This window comes from Oscarella lobularis, chromosome 9, assembly GCF_947507565.1.
Source record: "Oscarella lobularis chromosome 9, ooOscLobu1.1, whole genome shotgun sequence".
NCBI lineage: Eukaryota > Metazoa > Porifera > Homoscleromorpha > Homosclerophorida > Oscarellidae > Oscarella > Oscarella lobularis.
The window spans coordinates 714,605-731,188 of record NC_089183.1 but is presented as its reverse complement, the minus strand read 5'-3'; the positions used below and the strand labels follow the sequence as shown (position 1 = coordinate 731,188).

The following is a 16,584-nucleotide window of genomic DNA, read 5'->3' as shown; positions in this document are numbered from 1 at the left end:
TTCCTACAACATCACAAAGGGTTTCTAAAGAGACGATCAACACCAGAGAAATCTTATTGCTAGACAAATCACGTGGCTATAGAAATTACAGTTCAAAACCATAAAAGCAATGGTTAATGCATAAACCAGCATATCGTGTTCTAAAACAAGCCTAACGCATACAAATCGTAACGAATAAATGAGGGCGGTAGGGCACTAAGACTAAAGCGTATAAAGGTCACAAAAATATACAAACGACTGGCTTTACTACGTAATCGGTATAAGCTAAGCTTTCGTGTAGAAATACAAAAGGACATAGATGTAGTGGGGCTACGAGTGCGGCCACTAGTAGTATACTGGGGTACTAGTGTATAACAAAGTGACTGGGTATTCACTGTGTATCTGAAAATCCTAAGAGCATTACTTATTATTTTTTGATCAAACTTATACCTGAAAAGTTCTCACCTGGAAAGATCTCGGCAACTTGGGCTCTGCAATCCTCTCTTATCATTGCGTCAATAAGATGCCTTCGAGTGGCTTTTGACCCGTGCTTTGCTTCCCATTTCTCCAACATTTTATAGGCGCGGTCGCGATCATATCGCTCTTGTTCGCATTCGTGCAAATCGTGATCTTCGAATTTTGGTTCTGGTCCTAAGATTCTTCCGATGTGACGCCACACAGATTGGATTCGTTTAGAAGTTTCAACTCTTTCTTCCATAGTGGGTGGCAAGTCTAGATCCAATTCTAACAGAGGAACTTTCAGTACATAAAAGCAACTTAGAAGTATCCGATCCATGCAGTAATATATTATGCCCTGGACAAAAGCCATACCTGATGCCAAATCTGTCGACGCGACAGTAGAACTTCTCCCTGACAGACGCTTGGCTCGCCCTGCAAATGTACCACGCAAATGACACCAACTCTTTTCTAAAATCACAGTAACTGCTTACTTGCCGCTATTGCAGGTGCAGAATTTGCTTCAAAAAACGTCAAATCTTCTTGAGCGGCTGCTTTCTGCACATAAAATAAATTCGAGAGTCTTAACCGAGAACGCTTCTATTTACCTCTTTCTCAGAAAGCTCAAGAGCACCGCAGCTATTTAGAATAGCCAAAAGATAGAGCACGCCAGATGCTCGTGCGACGTCCCCAAAGCTTTCTATTGTGGCTTCGAGATTATTGCTCCAAAGCTTAAGCATTTCCTCAGCAGATTCACTACGAAGTCTCTCAACTGGTGAGACCAGCAGACATTTAGCCAATGCTGATTTTCCTTCGCTATCCTTCTCAAGACATTTACAAATGACGTCGCGGGTTTCGAAGGAAAGAAAAGAGAAATGATCGTCAGGGAGGGCAAGGAGGTCTTTTAATGTATCTCTGATTCCTTCCGGATGACACACTGGTGCGGTAGAGTATTTCGAAATTTTCATAGTCTCCGAAACAGTGTCTGCTCTGTGTGCAATAGGAAAGTCGATCAGTTGTTTCAGTTGTGTAAAACTGATGTACCAGAGACTTTGCAAGGTACCCGGACTCTTTACTTGAAGAACTTTCGTTCCTACATCCATTAAATCTTGTAGGTGCTTCTTACATTGCTGCTCAGAATGCTCGGGCCCACGAACGATAAAATCAATCGCTTTTTCGCGATCTTGGAATACGATCATTCCTTCGACTAAATGACGGTCAATTGTCCTTTCAATCAATAGACCTCCTTGCCAAACGACGGGCTTTGAAGGAGAAAAGCACGAAGTGTTTCGTACTCTGCTTTGAATAAATGGCATAGTTCCTGGGGTTATTATGTCCGTTATTTCTTCGCTCATCAAGCGGCGTCCAACGTAGACTGTCATTTCACGATTGTCACGCCACACGTGAGGTGGACGCTGTTGTTCAATTAGTGCGGGAAACTGGTACGTGTCCGCTTGCTCGGAAATCGGATAGCATATTTCCAAATTACAGAGAAGAGATATTGTATCGTCGACATTTTCCCACTTTCGCTTGTTGAAAATCTCTAGCACTCTCTTAATTTTTTCTTTAGTGGCTGTGCCGGATGCAGACGAATCAAGATGTATGGGAAAATTTTTAGGAGACAAGAGTGGACCAACAACGTTTTGACACAGCCACAAAGGATCCAAAATAACATTGTCATCAATAACAAGAATCTAAACATTGCACTTACACTCAAAGAACATCAACTGCGTCTGCACTTACTTCTCCAATAGCTTGTAGAAAGTCTAAGGCAAGACTTTGAACCTCATCTGATAGACCAGAACAGAAAGTTTGCACCATAGCTCTTCTAAAAGCGTCAGCCTGAATAAACCGGATGCAAGCAGAGTCGGTCTACACATAAATCAATAAACAGCTGACTTTCAGAGTTACGATCACTTTACCTCGTCGTTGAAAATGAGACCATCTTTTTTCAAGACAGAGATAGCGTTTAGACGTAGGTCTTCAGTAAGTCGATAGCGGCGACTAAAATATCTCATTGCCTTCTGAAAAACTGACGGTGACGTGCTGGTAGATTTGGGATTTCGCAGAATCGGTAATAAGATCGTTTCTGCGGCCTCGACAACAGCTGGAACATCTCTAGTCTCCTAAAAACATGAGGTGTAATTGAACCAGAGAATTAAAACAAGCCCTTCGATTCGTTCCGTTACTTTGAGAGCACGACATTTGACTTCACCAAGAGTTCGCTGAAATGATTTTAGTTGTTTTGAACTCTTTTCACGACAATTTAAAAGAAAAACCTCATCAACAAATTCAAACCATTGACTAAAAGTAGCCTGAAGGTAGCGGACAAGATGTTTCAGTTTCGCTTCAGTCTCGATTAAAATCTGGCAAGAGAGCTCGTCTCTTTTGCTGCCAATTACAACAACGTATGCTTTTTTAGCAAGGAACACGCTGCATTTTACAAATGACGCCCAATAATGGCTCGACCTTCTTATTTCGTCTTCCTTCTTTTCATTCAGATCAACAACAAGAAGGAAGATCGTTGAAGTTGGAGAAAAAAACAGCCCGTGTGTTTTGCGAAAGAACGGTTGTCCTGCGAAATCGCAAAACACAAGCTCGCCCGCGAATTTGGTATTGGCAACGGTGACGTCAACGCTGGCAGTACGTTGATCATCGCCTCCTTCTCGCCAGTTGACATTTCGCAAAGATTTTATAAGGGTAGTCTTGCCAGCTCGGGCCTCACCAATAACGCAAACTTTGATTTTGTTTGGCCTTGTTGTTCCTTGCGCGTAGAGCTCTTTATACTGATACTGAACCTAAAACCAAGTCTCATCAAAATAAACTTGCGAGCGTGCGACTTGCCCAAAAATCGAAAAGCACATTTTTAAGTTTTAATGGACAAGGCAACTCGTAAAGAAAACGGCCATCCTGTATATATTAATTAAAACAGTATGCTTATTTCTGTTGAGCTACAGCGTAAACCTTATCTCGAAGCGCCGCAAGAAAAGGCGATTGAACGAGAATCGTCTTAACAAGATTAACAGCGTCTGGTGAAATTTCTAGACAAAATTGATTAAGAGATTAAAATGCAAAACTATTCAAATACGAGAACAGGATTGATGCTGTTTTGCAATAGTGAGCAAAATGTCAGGCTAGAAATGACTGGATAATACGCTATGTACCCCCTCTACTAATAAATAAACTCTTACATCAGATGATAGATTTGGACAAAACTTTAATAATAATATGCCAATCAAGTAATGACGGTGCAAACACGCATAGAATAATGCGGTATTTTCCTTCTAAATTACAGAAATAAAGATTTTTAGAACCGTCAATTTGAGATCATACACTACTTCGTCTCGCGCATTTGGATTGCAACCACTTCTCAAAAGCACTTCAACCATCATATGACGTCCCAAGGCAGATAGTTTTATAAGTAATGTTTTTCGTCTAGTCTTTGAAAAAAGAAGAAAAATGTAAGTTAAAACACATGCAATAACGGTTTCAACTAACTGCCTCATCAACATTTGCTCCAGCGTCAATAAGTAGTATAGCCATGTCAACGTTATCATTCTCGCACGCAGTCAACAAAGGAAACCTCCCCTAAAGATGTACATTAAATTCAACACAAAACAAAATCTACTTCAGTAATCTATAAAAACATACCCTGTTTGCCTCATTGACATTTGCTCCAGCGTCAATAAGTAGTTTAGCCACATTAACGCTATTCTCCTTGCACGCAGTCAACAAAGGAAACCTTTCCTAAAGTTGTATACATTGCATTCAACGCAAAACAAAATCCACTTCAGTAATCCATAACAACATACCCCGTTTGCCTTATTGACATTTGCTCCAGCGTCGATAAGTAGTTTAGCCATATCAACGCTATCATTCTCGCACGCAGTCAATAAAGGAAACATTCTCTATTATATTCAACACAAAACAAGTCCACTTCAGTAATCTACGGCATACCAACATACCCCGTTTGCCCCATTGACTTTTGCTCCAGCGTCAATAAGTAGTCTAGCCATATCAACGTTATCGTTCCGGCACGCAATCAACAAAATAAACATTGCCTGAAGATGTACATTACACTCAACGCAAAATTCCCTCAGTAATCTAAAAATACCCCGTTTGCCTCATCGACATTTGTTCCAGCGTCGATAAGTAGTTTAGCCATATCAACGTTATTCCTCTCGCACGCAGTCAACAAAGGAAATCTTTTCTAAAGTTGTACATTACATTCAACGCAAAACAAAATCCCCTTTAGTAATCCATAACAACATACCCAGTTTTCCTTGTGATTGACATTTGCTCCAGCGTCGATAAGTAGTTTAGCCATATCAACGTTATCCTTCTTGCACGCAGTCAACAAAGGAAACCCTTCCTAAAGTTGTACGTTGCATTCAACCCAAAACAAAATCCACTTTAGTAATCTATAACAACATACCCAGTTTGCCTCGTGATTGACATTTGCTCCAGCGTCGATAAGTAGTTTAGCCATATCAACGTTATCCTTCTTGCACGCAGTCAACAAAGGAAATTTTCCCTAAAGTTGTAAGTTGCATTCAAGTTCAACCCAAAACAAAATCCACTTTAGTAATCTATAACAACGTACCTCGTTTTCCTCATTGACATTTGCTCCAGCGTCGATAAGTAGTTTAGCCATGTCAACGTCATTCCTCTCGCACGCAGTCAACAAAGGAAATCTTCCCTAAAGTTGTACGTTGCATTCAACGCAAAGCAGTAATCTATATAACAACATACCCAGTAGCCTGCCTCAGAATGAAAATCGCCTTTCTCACATGCATCGGCATCCAATTCAGAAGAATCGCATCCACAAGAATCACAACTTAGGGTAGGGGTAAGAGACACTCTTCGCGTTTGTGGCAAAACTGCGACATCGATGAAAGTGAAACTTTCTACAAATTTAATACACGCTTGAGCGCCGACGGAATTTGGTCCGAATTCCGTCTCGTCGCCGGATACGTTCTTTGGTGCGTGTCGTACCTTCGTAGGATTTCTCATTCCTTGCGTATTCTATCGATAAGAGTAGCTTGGTTGGTTAAAGTTGTTCAAATATTTTCTCTGAAGCCGCGGCGGCAAGCGAGGACCTCCTAGTACTGCTGCTAGTAAATATCGCAGCATGAAGGCCGCGCTGTACACCATTTGCTCGTGCGGGGCCTAGCTGTTCCACCCACTTTATGACTTACGAACGACGTCTATCTGCAGCCAGGTTTACCTTTCTCGAATGAACCCACTTCGACTTCCAGGCTCATCACTTCAACCAGGGATACTATCTAGTATCCCTGCTTCAACGACGACCAGGAACAACGACGATTACGTGATTTAAAGCACGCTACGATAAAAGACGAGAACGAACCAGGGAACGAACGCTGGAAGCCGAATTTGCAACAATGAACTTAGAATGCGAATCATCCCGATCGTACTCACCACGGCGGCATAAAAGGTGACGCCAGTGGATACTAGCAGATACAGTAACGCTTACCTAGACCATGAGATATGGTCTTGTACAATTTTAGGTGAAATCTTTGATGTCGAGTACCAAATCTATGCCTAGACCCTACTAGCCCTCTGGCTTCACACTCCTATTTGAATTGTTTCGGCTGGCAAGATTCTTTCCCACAACATTGGTCATCACGTGATGCAAGGAAAGTTCGAAATGCCAGCTGTGACCTTTTCCTTAGAAAAAGAAACAAAACTATAACAGTTGGGATTATATGAGCAAGGAAGTGCCACCTCCTATGGTATGCCCGCAAGATGATCTCAGTGTAGTTCTCTTCTTCCCCCTTTTCTGTTTATTATTTCTCTGTTTATTATACATGCACCATGCCATATAAGAACGTCCAGAATAGGACATAAGTCTGAGAATGAGAATCAAGGAAAATACCATCGTAATGGTTATGCTTCCGAGGAATCAGGGACCTAATCCTTTCGAGTTGCATTTTTGCAATACGTCGCGATACAGAGCCCTCAACAAAGAGGGAAGGGAGGGACGGAGACTGCCACGTGACGTGCAGTGAAAGGATACAAATAATTCGCTAGCGATTCCTTCACTCCACAGCGAACTCCTTGATATGACGTAGCGATTCCACTTTGATCCAGCTGATACATTAAGAAGAAACTGAGACCAGAAAAGCACAGATACAATGACGAAAATAATAATAATTTATTGACATGCTCGTTTCTCACCGATACGAAGAACGATGCAACGATGTAGAAGACAAATCCTAGGATGCCTGTAAGACCTAGTATGCCGGCTGTCGTTCCAGCGAGAAGAGCCAACGCTGTGCGGCTAGAAAAAGGGACCCCCTTCTTTTTCTCTGACATCTAAACTCGCTTATTTTACCATCTTCCGATCATGTCACGATTGCTTCGCAATAGCATTTCGCTAAACGCGACGGAATCTTCCTCCTTCGTCGTTTTCTGCATTACAGAGAGCCGAAAAAACGCCGAAACTCCAGAAATTGCAAACGCGCATGTGCACGGAACTCCCCGTACACTGTCTAACCACTTTCGTCGTTCTCGGTCTCTCCCAACGTCTCACAATGTCCTACATGCTCTCCCATCTCGAAAACGGCTGGCAAGTCGATCAGGCGATACTCGCCGAAGAGGATCGGCTTGTCGTGATCCGTTTCGGGCACGACTGGGATCCCCAGTGCATGAAAATGGACGAGACGCTCTACGGCATAGCCGAACGCGTCAAAAACTACGTCGTCGTCTACGTCGTCGACATCTCGGCCGTTCCCGACTTCAACAAGATGTACGAACTCTACGATCCGTGCACGTTGATGTTCTTCTATCGAAACAAGCACATGATGATCGATTTGGGCACGGGAAATAACAACAAGATCAATTGGGCGATCGAGGACAAGCAGGAGATGATCGACATTCTCGAAACGATCTACAGGGGCGCGCGCAAGGGACGCGGTCTCGTCATATCGCCCAAAGACTATTCGACGAAATATCGTTATTAGATTATAGGAGAGACTTTTTGTATTATGTTATTTGTGCGTGTCTGAATTAATAAATGCATGTCGGATTCTAAACTTGCATTCGTTCGAGCGCGCTAGGGAGCAGCCTCAAGCCTGTGTAGGGCCCTGGTGCAGTATGCAGTCTCTTGGGGCTCATCGACGTTATCAAATTGGCGTCTTTATGCTCGCTTGGGGCTCCTACGCGGCGGTCTACCTTCTGAGGAAACCGCTTAGTTTGGTACGCGTCTGAAGGAGTAGTTTGCAGGTCCACCTCATGTCCTACTAGGTGAAGAAAGACATGCAGGCGGAAATGGGATTGAGTACGTCCCAACTCGGCTGGATGGACACGGCGTTCATCTTTCCCTATGCACTCGCCCAGGTTTATCTAATTATAACACAGATCTGAATTTTAGTAACTCAAACTGCTATTGTTTAAAGATGATGTTAGGTGGAAGTGCAGATAAACTAGGTGCTCGGCTGACGATGGGCTCGTGCATGCTACTGTCTGCTGCTTCTATGGTTAGGAGTACCATGGTGCTAAGAGTATTTGTTGTTGAGTTATTTTCAGTAGTTTTCGTTTGGATACTGGAACATCTTTCCTCTATTGCTGTTCCTTTTGTTTCTCAACGGAATTTCTCAGGTACACTTCCTGACTACATACTAACAATATTCACTCGCCTTGTCCTTGTTTCTACAGTCACTTATTTGGGCAAGCACTGTAAAAGGAATAGTAGCCTGGTTTCCTGGAGATGAGCAAAGCACTGTGCTTGGACTTCTTGGCACGTCTGCCTTTGTTGGTGGCATCGTTGCAGCAGCAACAGCGGTAATAAGGAAACATTCCCTTTACTGTCGGTCCTTCATTACTGCTTTGATAAATAATGAAGGATCAACTGTACATGGAACCTGGTTATTTTGGCCACATATGCAGATGGACGATTTAATTACCTGGACTGTAATTAACAAAACTATAAGTGGGCCAAAATAAGCAGGTAGCCGCACCTATCAACTATCTAATGTTTCACTGTATGAATTGATTCACTCCGCAGGTGAGACTGCAAATGATTGGATGGAGACACTGCTTCGCTTTGCCTTCTGCCGTAGTTGTAAGATTTACAAAGATTACCCGATCGTTTGTTGATTTTGCTTTTATAGGGTCTACTCGGACTTCTGGTACTTTGGTTGTTCAGACCGCCTCCAAGTAAACACGAGTTCAATTCGGACATAGATCTGAAGAGCAAACGTGAAATACGCCAGGGCAGTGCTCCCGGACTCACTCAAATATTTAGCATAAGGTGCATGCAACTATTGCCCTGAGGGGGAAGGGGCACGGATAAATCCTTTATGTACATTAACAAGTAGCTGTATCCTGGTATCTGTAATTCTAATTGTAGGGGTATGACTGAGACGGCGTTGGCTTGTTTTGGCACAAAAGCCGTCCGCTACACAATGCTCATGTGGTTACCCATGTATCTTTACGAAGAGGTAAACATTACAGGGTATCTATACTACAGTCCCATCGCACTACACTTCCTTATCTAGCTCGAATACAAGGAAGTACAGGCTGGCTTACTGTCCACCGTTTTCGACGTTGGCGGCGTAGCGGGATCAGTCAGCTTAGGCTATATAGCCGACAAGTTAGAAAGAAATGCCGTCTCTTACATACAGCATTTATTCGCCGCCTTTTTTCATTGTCAAGGTTTTTTAACAGTCAATCTATTCTATGCACGACGTTTAGCCTTCTTGGTAGCACGGTGGCCTTCCTCCTATTCCTCTACACCTCAACATTTGGAATGACGTTCAACATCCTATTTCTGTTCCTAGCGGGATTTACAAACTGTGGTTCGGACACAATGATAACGGGACCCATAGCAGCCCAACTAGGCAAACAGGATGGCAGGAACATGCAAGGCTCCGTCATCGGTTTCATTAACGGTAGGAACTTCAAATTTAACACAATTAAAATATTGAAACATTTTTAGGTTTTGGTACGGCCGGCGCTATCCTAGAAGGCCCCACGATTGGCTTCATAGCAAGCCAATTCGGCTGGAAAAGCGTCTTCTACGTAATGTTCACCGTGGCATTGCTATCAGCTCTATCTCTAACCAGAGCACAAAGCAAGTCACCAAAAACTATAACTAAATAATAGAGGTACTAGAAACACTAATAGATCTCCCTCCCTATCTACCAAGCCGGAAGCCACGCCGCCATCGCGTATGCTATCGCCATGACAGCAACAACTAGCCACGTGTACGACCCCAAAGCGCCGCGGCTCGACTCTCCCCCTCGCCTCGCTTTGATTTCCATTAGAATCTGCGATAACTTCTCCCGATTTTCCTTCTCCGCGACGACGAGTCGATCTACGGACGACTTCAGCTCGGCGACGGCGTCTCCGTTCGTCGAGGTCACCGGCAATGTGGATAAGACTTTGTTTTCGGCGCCGGCGGTTGGAGTCGACGTCGACGTTCGTTGTTTCGTCTTCGTCAGGAAGAGATTGTGCACGCTCGGCGCGCGCAGGGGAACGATCGTGCGCTGCGTTCGCGTTTTGATGACGCCGTTGACGTCGTATTCGTAGACGTCGTTGCGCGCGTCCCACGGCCGAACGCTGCAGTAAAAAAGAACAAGACGCGATAGGGATTATTAAAAGTCTTCTCAGCCAAACTACGGTACCCCTCTTAGACCATGCAGTTAGGTGAAGCCACGCGTGTGCCTACATGGTATGCACTACTAGAAGTCTCACGCATGCAAGCCAACACAAGGTATGACAGGCTAGGACCCACGTCGCAATGTGATATACAAACTGTTAGCTTTCTCCTGCAAGAACTCTGCACGTATTGTCACGGTATGCGTGTGGAAGGACGTCTATAGCCTGTAATCTTACTTACTTTCGATGAATGTACACCCACTCGCCGTCGGAATCCTTTTCGAATAGATTGGGTACCCACTCGACGCGCGACGTCTTGCGCTCTTTTTCCTCCTTCCTTTGCCTATCCTCCAGAACGGCCTTCTCTTCGGTCGCTCTTGTCTAATAAAGAGAGTATCATCATAACTGGTCGACCCTCTCGCAGCAGGGGCCGTTAGATTAGGGGACCCCTTGGGTGCCTCATGTAAACAGCTGCATGCTCTTTAATCTTAGAGGTTTTCTAACTAATAGCAGACATGTAACTTCCTCAAGCGTTCTGCGGTGTGTCTCCACCTATCATACCTGATCTTCGTTGATAATAGCTTCCGTGACGTTTTTCCAAAGCCTAGACAACTCCACAATGCCTCTCTAGATTCTTCCTTAGCTACTTCTATCTCTACCGTTCCGATTCAAAATCTCCTTGCTCTGGCAAATCGATTACGTGACGCTTGAGTCGACCTGACCTCACACTGCTATCAGGATTCCAAAGGAGAGACTAATAAAGAGATTAAACAGTCAAAAAAACGTGTGCACAAATAGACGTTCGCCTGCCTTTGCGCCGGGCGACTGCTTCTCTGTGAGCCACACCTCTCCGTCCCAGTGTCCGTCGAGAAGAAACACGGTTTCTTTACCGACCTTTATTTTTCCGGATAGTGCATTCAGATGATCGTTCGATTTCCAAAAAGGCTAAGAAGCACACTCAAGAAGCACGTTCGACGCGCTCGAATTAGCCCGTACTTTCAGTTTGAAGTCCATTTCCGTTCTATAGCCCGTCTTCTCGCAATCTATCACGACGTGACCGCCGAGTTCGACAGTTATAGGAGGAATCAGCAGACCTAGTATATGAAAAAGAAGAGAGATCAAGTCAGCTCCACTAGACAAAGAGATGGTATGCACCTTTGCAATTGACGTACGGATAATTCAACGTGTACTCCTCTCCCTTATCCAAAAACGTCACGGTCGCTTTTCCATTCAAAAGAATCTGCGTCGAATTTCCTGAAGAAAGAAAAAAACCGTGATGATAAATCAGAGACACACAGACTCCATTTACCGTAAAATTTTGACTTGCACACAATGCAACCGTCAATACAGAATCCATCCTTCCGGTTCGACGCGTAGAACCCCGATACGGGAGGATGGTGCGATAGCTGTTAAAATTCATTTTTAAAAATGCCGTTCTCATGGACACGAGCCAATGAGCAATCTCACTTGCTCGGCGACGAAAAACGTTTTGCTGTTCGTCTCCGGATGGTGCCACATGCACCGAAACGTCTCGCCGATAATAGGGTTATAAGGCTTTTTGAGACCCTAGAGTTTCAAAATTTATTATGATCACGAGAGAAGTGTGTGTCTATCTGTTCCACGTGCTTTGGGTTTCTTGTAGAAGCCCGAGAGAAACCAGCAAACGACAGCTTTCATTCGTTCGAGAGCGTCGCTCGTTGAAGCCGCCCTATGGGAGAGAAACTGTGACGATTTAATTATTAATTTCTAATTTTTTTCTACTTTGAAAGGAGATTCGCGTGGTAGTGGTAGTCGGACAGCTTGTCGAGAAACGAACGCGGTTCGAGGATGAACGTGGGCAGAACGACTTTGGATAGATCCATTCCAGGTCGAACCTAAACATTATTATATGACTTTGTGAGTTTTTACTACACTGTTCGTCTGGCCTGTTTTAGAATCATCCAGAGAAGGCTTTTGTTGCTTGCTTCCCACTCTCCAGTCAAAGTCGCCTACGAGAGCAATTCGCAAACGGAAACGCGAGACGCTTTCTAGTCTCGACATAACCTCGCCGAGATCGTCATTGGTACAGGAAACGTATTTCGCTTCAGGTTCGGTATCCTTTGGAACTTGGGGGGGATAAAAACGAGGGAATGGAGATCCGGAGTATCTCGTATTATGAAATAGCGCATACCTTCGCTGCTCCGCCCCGGAGAATCATCGTCGTCACTGGAAAACTTTTAAAACCGTTAAGTACGAGTGTCGAAGAATGAAAATCAAGAGAGATGGACGCACCTTGTCCTCTTGCCCACTGAAGAAGTCTCCCTCTACGGAAAGACAGCGCTTCATTTAATAACAATCTATTACCAAATAACTGTACTCACCCTGTGGCTCGCGTTCGTCGCGGGTGACAATCTCGTCGTAAATGAAACTATGCTCGTTCCAATCCAAGTCTCTGAGGAGAGAGGAGGATGACAGACCCATTCACCTAGTTCTAGTTTCACCGGCCGTACTTTTGCTGCTTTGCCGCAACGAGCGACGACTGCGAACGACGAGGACTCGTATCGGGAGACGGCTCGGTGGACGTAACGTTCGACGACGACGGAGGACAGTGCAAGCCGCTCGTGAGAGACATGCGGAGAGCGACTTCGAGAGCGTCCAACCAGCATCTCCCTTTAAAGACCCAAGACCAATGTACGTAATAAATACAAATTCTATTCTACTTACCCTCTGCTTCCGAAGCGGCTCTCAAAATGAGATAATGCTTCGGCATGGGATGCACGACGCCGCTCGTCAATTCGCCTTTAGGACCCTGATCCAATACACTAAAAGAGCCCCAAAACAACCCGCCTAGAAGTCTCTAACCGACCTTCGCAGCCCATATAGATTGTTCGATCGGATGAAAGATCTTGAAGCAGAAGCCCTCCTTCTTCGACGGCCTTTCTATGACTTCGAGAGCGCTGAGGAGCAGCGTTCCGCCCCACACCTCTTGCTGTGTAGACAGACACACACGGTTATTATATACAAAGAAGACGACTCGCTATCCTAAAGAAACTGACCTTCTCATTTTTGTATATGAGAAGGAGACCCGGTTTGACGACGCACCACAGCTTGGCCCAAATTTTCAAGCTGCCGCGAATCTTGACACGATGTACCGTATCAAAATGAATGCTCAGGACTATACGGTCTTTCACACCTTGAGCCAGCCCGACATGACGACGACGGTGGGATTGGAAAACGTTTCCTTTGCGTCGCGATGAACCTTTTTCACTTCGCGTCTATAGTTCTCCTTCATTTGCTAGAATAAGGAAAAGAAATGAATAAATAATAAATTATTGAATTTCACAAAAACTAAATTCAAAACAAAAAAAAAAGGCGACTGAATATTCAAGTGGGTAGCTGACGATATTAGGAAAATTTTTGAGGAGTCAATTCTAACTGCTACAGTGACGTCATCGCCATATTCGTCGAAGTTCCTTTCCCCCCACCCCCTTTCTCTTTCGTACAGTACCCACCTTATACGACTCCTTATCCGACTTTTTCGCCGATCCTCCTGGCTTCGAAGCGGCGGGAGAGTCGGTCGCGTTCTGCACGTAGTAGGCTCTCACGTGACACCTCTTTTTTTCCGACCCCTCGGCGGGCGCGACAAACTTACGCTTCGCGATCGATCCGACATCTTTCGTACGCTACTGCTCTTCGATTCCGCACTCTCGTGGGCGACTGGAACGAGCGGGTACAGCGTAGGCGACGAAACGTCTCACCGTTGGGCTTCGCGCGCTTTACCTGAGATCGTTGGATAGGATTGCGACGATTTCGTCTTCGCGTCGCCGTCCGACGGCTCCTGGAAGAGAGAAAACGATGACGACGAGCTGCGACGGGACATTCCGGGTCGTTTTTCGAGGGCTTATTGAGTTAGCACGCGATGATCGCGCGACCGGTCTCCGGATCGGATCGATTTGTATCCTGGGAACCTCTTTTTGCCCTGAGGGCGTCCTCCTCGCTGCACTTACGTTTGGGTCGTCGTTTGAAGGCGTCGACATCGTGAAAAACGATTCGGCTATACGGGGGTGTTGGTAAAACGAATAAAGAGAGAGTGCGTCCCGTATGAGTATTGTTCTGCAGCACCTTCTTGTGGACTGTCATCTAACAAAAGACATTATTATCCGAGCAGAAATAAAGCTTAGTAAAAACCGGAATGTTGACCACTGACAACTTGACGGCACCTACTCAAAAGACAAATCTACATCTACTATGATAAACTTTTCCGTTATAAAACAAGAACACAGCCGCAAACACTCCACACAAAGACTCGGAATAATCTACTGTCCCAAAAAAAAAACTATATCCCAAGAATAAACGAGAGAACCCAAAGAGAAGAAAAGCGAATAAATCGAGGTTTAGGTTCTTGATCCGCAACCGAAAGGCAGACTTCAGTTGCTGGCAGCCGCTTTTGGCCAAATGGTAAAGCAGTAGATCTTCATGTGATCGCAAAGCTGGCGACAGATCATGGCAGAAGTGAAAACCAAATCAAACGTGCCAAAGCACTAGAGAGAAAAAAAAAGAAACGTCATAAAAATCTCACCCCATTCGGCTTTGAAGCATACCAAAGCGGCGATCATCAAATAGAACTCGTCTATGAAGGAGTGAAAGTAGAGATTCATAAGCATAAGAAGCGGTCCAATAAGACAGCGATCGAAAAGTCCTATAGGACTCTTGCTCATGTGAGCAATCTACGCGTAGATATATAGATGATAGACTAGTAAGGTATTATTCTATCAATGCGCACCACTAAATTGTTCGACGCTTTTGCGCCGGCCACGCCGAATGTGAAGACAAAAACGCTCGAATAGTCGTGAAAAATGGTCGAATGAAGATAGAGCGTGTACGCGGTGAAGAGGAGAAATGCCATGGGGAATGCCGGCGACAGAACACTAGTATCCTGAGAGAGAGAGAGAGACTCTTTCCTAGTGGAATGATTAGGCCTAAGCTAAAGCGTACGGCAACAGTCGAGCCGTTCTTTCCTTGCCCGCCTTCGAGTATCACTCGTAGATTATTAGCAGCAGTGGCCCAGGCAAAGAGTAGGGACAGAAAGACGATTATAAGTTTCATTTCTATCCCGTACACCTATGGGAGAAAAAAATCGACAATGAGATCTTGACGAAATAAAAAGGCAGCACCGAACCCTTGTGGCCCAAATGGATTGTCCAAGGGCACCGGATAGAGTGTAGACTATTATGACGAGCAGCTGAGCCTCGGTAACGTCAAGTCTAAGAAAAGGAGATTAAGAAGCGACCTCTCAAAAACCGGGTACGCTATGGAATAAAAACACTCTAACAAATAACTCTATAAAGCCGGCCTATTGTCTACTGTTATGGAAACCTAACTGCTATTCTCATCAGCTCTCTACCCCCCTTACTTTCCAAATTGGAGTGTTCCCGTCACGTACGCTCGCCAATGAGCCGAATAGAAAACGAAAATCGACGTAAAACAGTACAGGAACGTCGGAAGCGGATAGGAGCCCATCTGCATTGCGCAAACGGTGGACAGGATGACAATAAATGTCGAAACGGAATCGCAGCCGTGATCGAAGAGCTCGCCCATAGCCGAACTCGTTCCCGTGCGTCGAGCCTGCTTGCCGTCAATTGCGTCCAAGCACTGATAAGTAAAGAGACCCAGAGCGCATAAATAGAAAACCCACGCTGGCGCCTGGAAAACAATTCAAATTTGGAATTAATTAATAATTTTTTTATGTAATTAGCGTTGGTGTACCGTTTCCGTTGCGTTCGGGCAATAGAATGCCACTAGAAGACTTGTTACGACGTTTAACGCTAGGCCGGTGATGGTGAGAAGGTTGGGCGCGATCCAGAGGGGGAGTTGCTCTACTAGCCAATTCCAGAGGACTTGGAACGCCGGCTCGATGATCGATCGGCCTTTGCAGCTGTACTTGTGCTCGTCTAGACCTCGCAGTTGGTCCTCCGTGAGCGGAGGACGCCAGAGAAAGGACATCGCCTTTTGCTCGGACGGGAACGCGAAAGTCGAAGATTTCCCGGATAATGTAAAAGAAAAGATTCATTTTTGCAGATGCATTCGTCATCTGTGATCTAACTTTCTTGTCGTAGAAAGAATGCAGGATTAGCATTTTTGCATTTTCTATGAATACCATTTTTCTAGTCTTTGGCGGCATTATTTTTAGCTCTTTTGCACTGCACGGTCCGGACCTCTGTGCCGCCGCTTTCAATGGCCTCGTCATTGGATTACGATAAATTAATGACGACATGCATTAGCGACAAACGTCACTGATTGGATCTGGTGAAAGAGCCCTGCAATTCTGCCATTTCTGATCGGGGAGAAAGGTAAACGACATTCGGAACGAAACTGGGGCACTGCAGTGTCCGCTTATCGACCGCCAAAACATGCGGGATCCCCGACTGAAGTGGATCGCCTTTTGGCTTTCGCTGAAGTGTCTCGACGGTAAGACCGCGCGGTGTACGGCGGTACAACGCCAACATCCGCTCACGTGGCCCTAAATCAAACCTCTTCGAAGTACTGCGG

General features: G+C 45.0%; 5 protein-coding genes across 6 annotated transcripts; 2 read left to right on the top strand and 3 right to left on the bottom strand.

Annotated features, from left to right (window-relative positions):
• Positions 1–28: 28 nt before the first annotated feature.
• LOC136190832 (death-associated protein kinase 1-like) lies at positions 29–5,785 on the bottom strand. The gene is made up of 24 exons (XM_065979109.1): positions 5,663–5,785; positions 5,431–5,460; positions 5,188–5,342; positions 5,039–5,134; positions 4,871–4,969; positions 4,709–4,807; positions 4,550–4,645; positions 4,401–4,496; positions 4,248–4,343; positions 4,087–4,182; positions 3,934–4,023; positions 3,774–3,875; positions 3,627–3,719; positions 3,524–3,569; positions 3,400–3,476; positions 3,280–3,345; positions 2,625–3,233; positions 2,358–2,561; positions 2,179–2,307; positions 1,044–2,129; positions 930–993; positions 811–870; positions 445–723; positions 29–390 (listed from the first exon to the last, which is right to left on the bottom strand). The coding sequence occupies exons 1-24, from the start codon at positions 5,697–5,699 to the stop codon at positions 371–373; spliced, it is 3,825 nt and encodes a 1,274-aa protein (XP_065835181.1). The 5' UTR covers positions 5,700–5,785; the 3' UTR covers positions 29–370.
• A 1,152-nt stretch (positions 5,786–6,937) lies between these two features.
• LOC136190846 (thioredoxin-like protein 4A) lies at positions 6,938–7,494 on the top strand. The gene has a single exon (XM_065979134.1). It carries the CDS (start codon positions 6,990–6,992, stop codon positions 7,416–7,418), a length of 429 nt encoding a protein of 142 aa, XP_065835206.1. The 5' UTR covers positions 6,938–6,989; the 3' UTR covers positions 7,419–7,494.
• A 32-nt stretch (positions 7,495–7,526) lies between these two features.
• LOC136190843 (uncharacterized) lies at positions 7,527–10,036 on the top strand. The gene is made up of 11 exons (XM_065979131.1): positions 7,527–7,653; positions 7,702–7,794; positions 7,854–7,934; positions 7,987–8,055; positions 8,113–8,238; positions 8,462–8,518; positions 8,568–8,707; positions 8,807–8,897; positions 8,955–9,049; positions 9,112–9,347; positions 9,395–10,036. Exons 1-11 carry the CDS (start codon positions 7,552–7,554, stop codon positions 9,556–9,558), a joined length of 1,254 nt encoding a protein of 417 aa, XP_065835203.1. The 5' UTR covers positions 7,527–7,551; the 3' UTR covers positions 9,559–10,036.
• On the bottom strand, positions 8,869–14,100 carry LOC136190837 (oxysterol-binding protein-related protein 8-like). 2 transcript variants are annotated; one of them, XM_065979120.1, is made up of 25 exons: positions 14,043–14,100; positions 13,816–13,873; positions 13,688–13,752; positions 13,548–13,619; positions 13,229–13,330; positions 13,092–13,172; positions 12,902–13,024; positions 12,760–12,844; positions 12,546–12,705; positions 12,417–12,487; positions 12,328–12,359; positions 12,227–12,269; positions 12,100–12,161; positions 11,982–12,044; positions 11,818–11,930; positions 11,683–11,764; positions 11,524–11,622; positions 11,366–11,462; positions 11,212–11,310; positions 11,053–11,150; positions 10,867–11,001; positions 10,716–10,810; positions 10,618–10,660; positions 10,298–10,437; positions 8,869–10,017 (listed from the first exon to the last, which is right to left on the bottom strand). In XM_065979120.1, exons 1-25 carry the CDS (start codon positions 14,070–14,072, stop codon positions 9,597–9,599), a joined length of 2,469 nt encoding a protein of 822 aa, XP_065835192.1. In that variant the 5' UTR covers positions 14,073–14,100; the 3' UTR covers positions 8,869–9,596. The 2 variants fall into 2 exon arrangements, with proteins under 2 accessions (XP_065835192.1, XP_065835191.1); XM_065979119.1 differs by lacking the exon at positions 14,043–14,100 and having other exon boundaries at positions 13,816–13,949.
• A 159-nt stretch (positions 14,101–14,259) lies between these two features.
• Positions 14,260–16,492, bottom strand: LOC136190844 (choline/ethanolaminephosphotransferase 1-like). Its single transcript, XM_065979132.1, has 7 exons — positions 15,802–16,492; positions 15,449–15,738; positions 15,215–15,299; positions 15,031–15,156; positions 14,819–14,971; positions 14,637–14,762; positions 14,260–14,576 (listed from the first exon to the last, which is right to left on the bottom strand). The coding sequence occupies exons 1-7, from the start codon at positions 16,036–16,038 to the stop codon at positions 14,463–14,465; spliced, it is 1,131 nt and encodes a 376-aa protein (XP_065835204.1). The 5' UTR covers positions 16,039–16,492; the 3' UTR covers positions 14,260–14,462.
• Positions 16,493–16,584: the final 92 nt, after the last annotated feature.

Bases quoted from the DNA above. Each gene is read 5' to 3' on its own strand.
- LOC136190832 (XM_065979109.1), bottom strand. From the start codon at position 5,699: ATGAGCCTGGAAGTCGAAGTGGGTTCATTCGAGAAAG. The intron at 5,135-5,187 runs GTATGTTGTTAT...GTACAACTTTAG, and splicing joins ATTCTGAGGCAGGCTACTGG to GGAAGATTTCCTTTGTTGAC. The intron at 4,970-5,038 runs GTACGTTGTTAT...TTACAACTTTAG, and splicing joins ATGTCAATGAGGAAAACGAG to GGAAAATTTCCTTTGTTGAC.
- LOC136190846 (XM_065979134.1), top strand. From the start codon at position 6,990: ATGTCCTACATGCTCTCCCATCTCGAAAACGGCTGGCAAGTCGATCAG.
- LOC136190843 (XM_065979131.1), top strand. From the start codon at position 7,552: ATGCAGTCTCTTGGGGCTCATCGACGTTATCAAATTGGCGTCTTTATG. The intron at 7,795-7,853 runs GTTTATCTAATT...TATTGTTTAAAG, and splicing joins TTCCCTATGCACTCGCCCAG to ATGATGTTAGGTGGAAGTGC. The intron at 9,348-9,394 runs GTAGGAACTTCA...AAACATTTTTAG, and splicing joins CGTCATCGGTTTCATTAACG to GTTTTGGTACGGCCGGCGCT.
- LOC136190837 (XM_065979119.1), bottom strand. From the start codon at position 13,915: ATGTCCCGTCGCAGCTCGTCGTCATCGTTTTCTCTCTTCCAGGAGCCG. The intron at 11,765-11,817 runs GTAGAAAAAAAT...TCTCTCCCATAG, and splicing joins CACGCGAATCTCCTTTCAAA to GGCGGCTTCAACGAGCGACG. The intron at 11,463-11,523 runs GTGAGATTGCTC...GAATTTTAACAG, and splicing joins CGTTTTTCGTCGCCGAGCAA to CTATCGCACCATCCTCCCGT.
- LOC136190844 (XM_065979132.1), bottom strand. From the start codon at position 16,038: ATGTCCTTTCTCTGGCGTCCTCCGCTCACGGAGGACCAACTGCGAGGT. The intron at 15,739-15,801 runs GTACACCAACGC...ATTGTTTTCCAG, and splicing joins GCCCGAACGCAACGGAAACG to GCGCCAGCGTGGGTTTTCTA. The intron at 15,300-15,448 runs GTAAGGGGGGTA...TCCTTTTCTTAG, and splicing joins GGAACACTCCAATTTGGAAA to ACTTGACGTTACCGAGGCTC.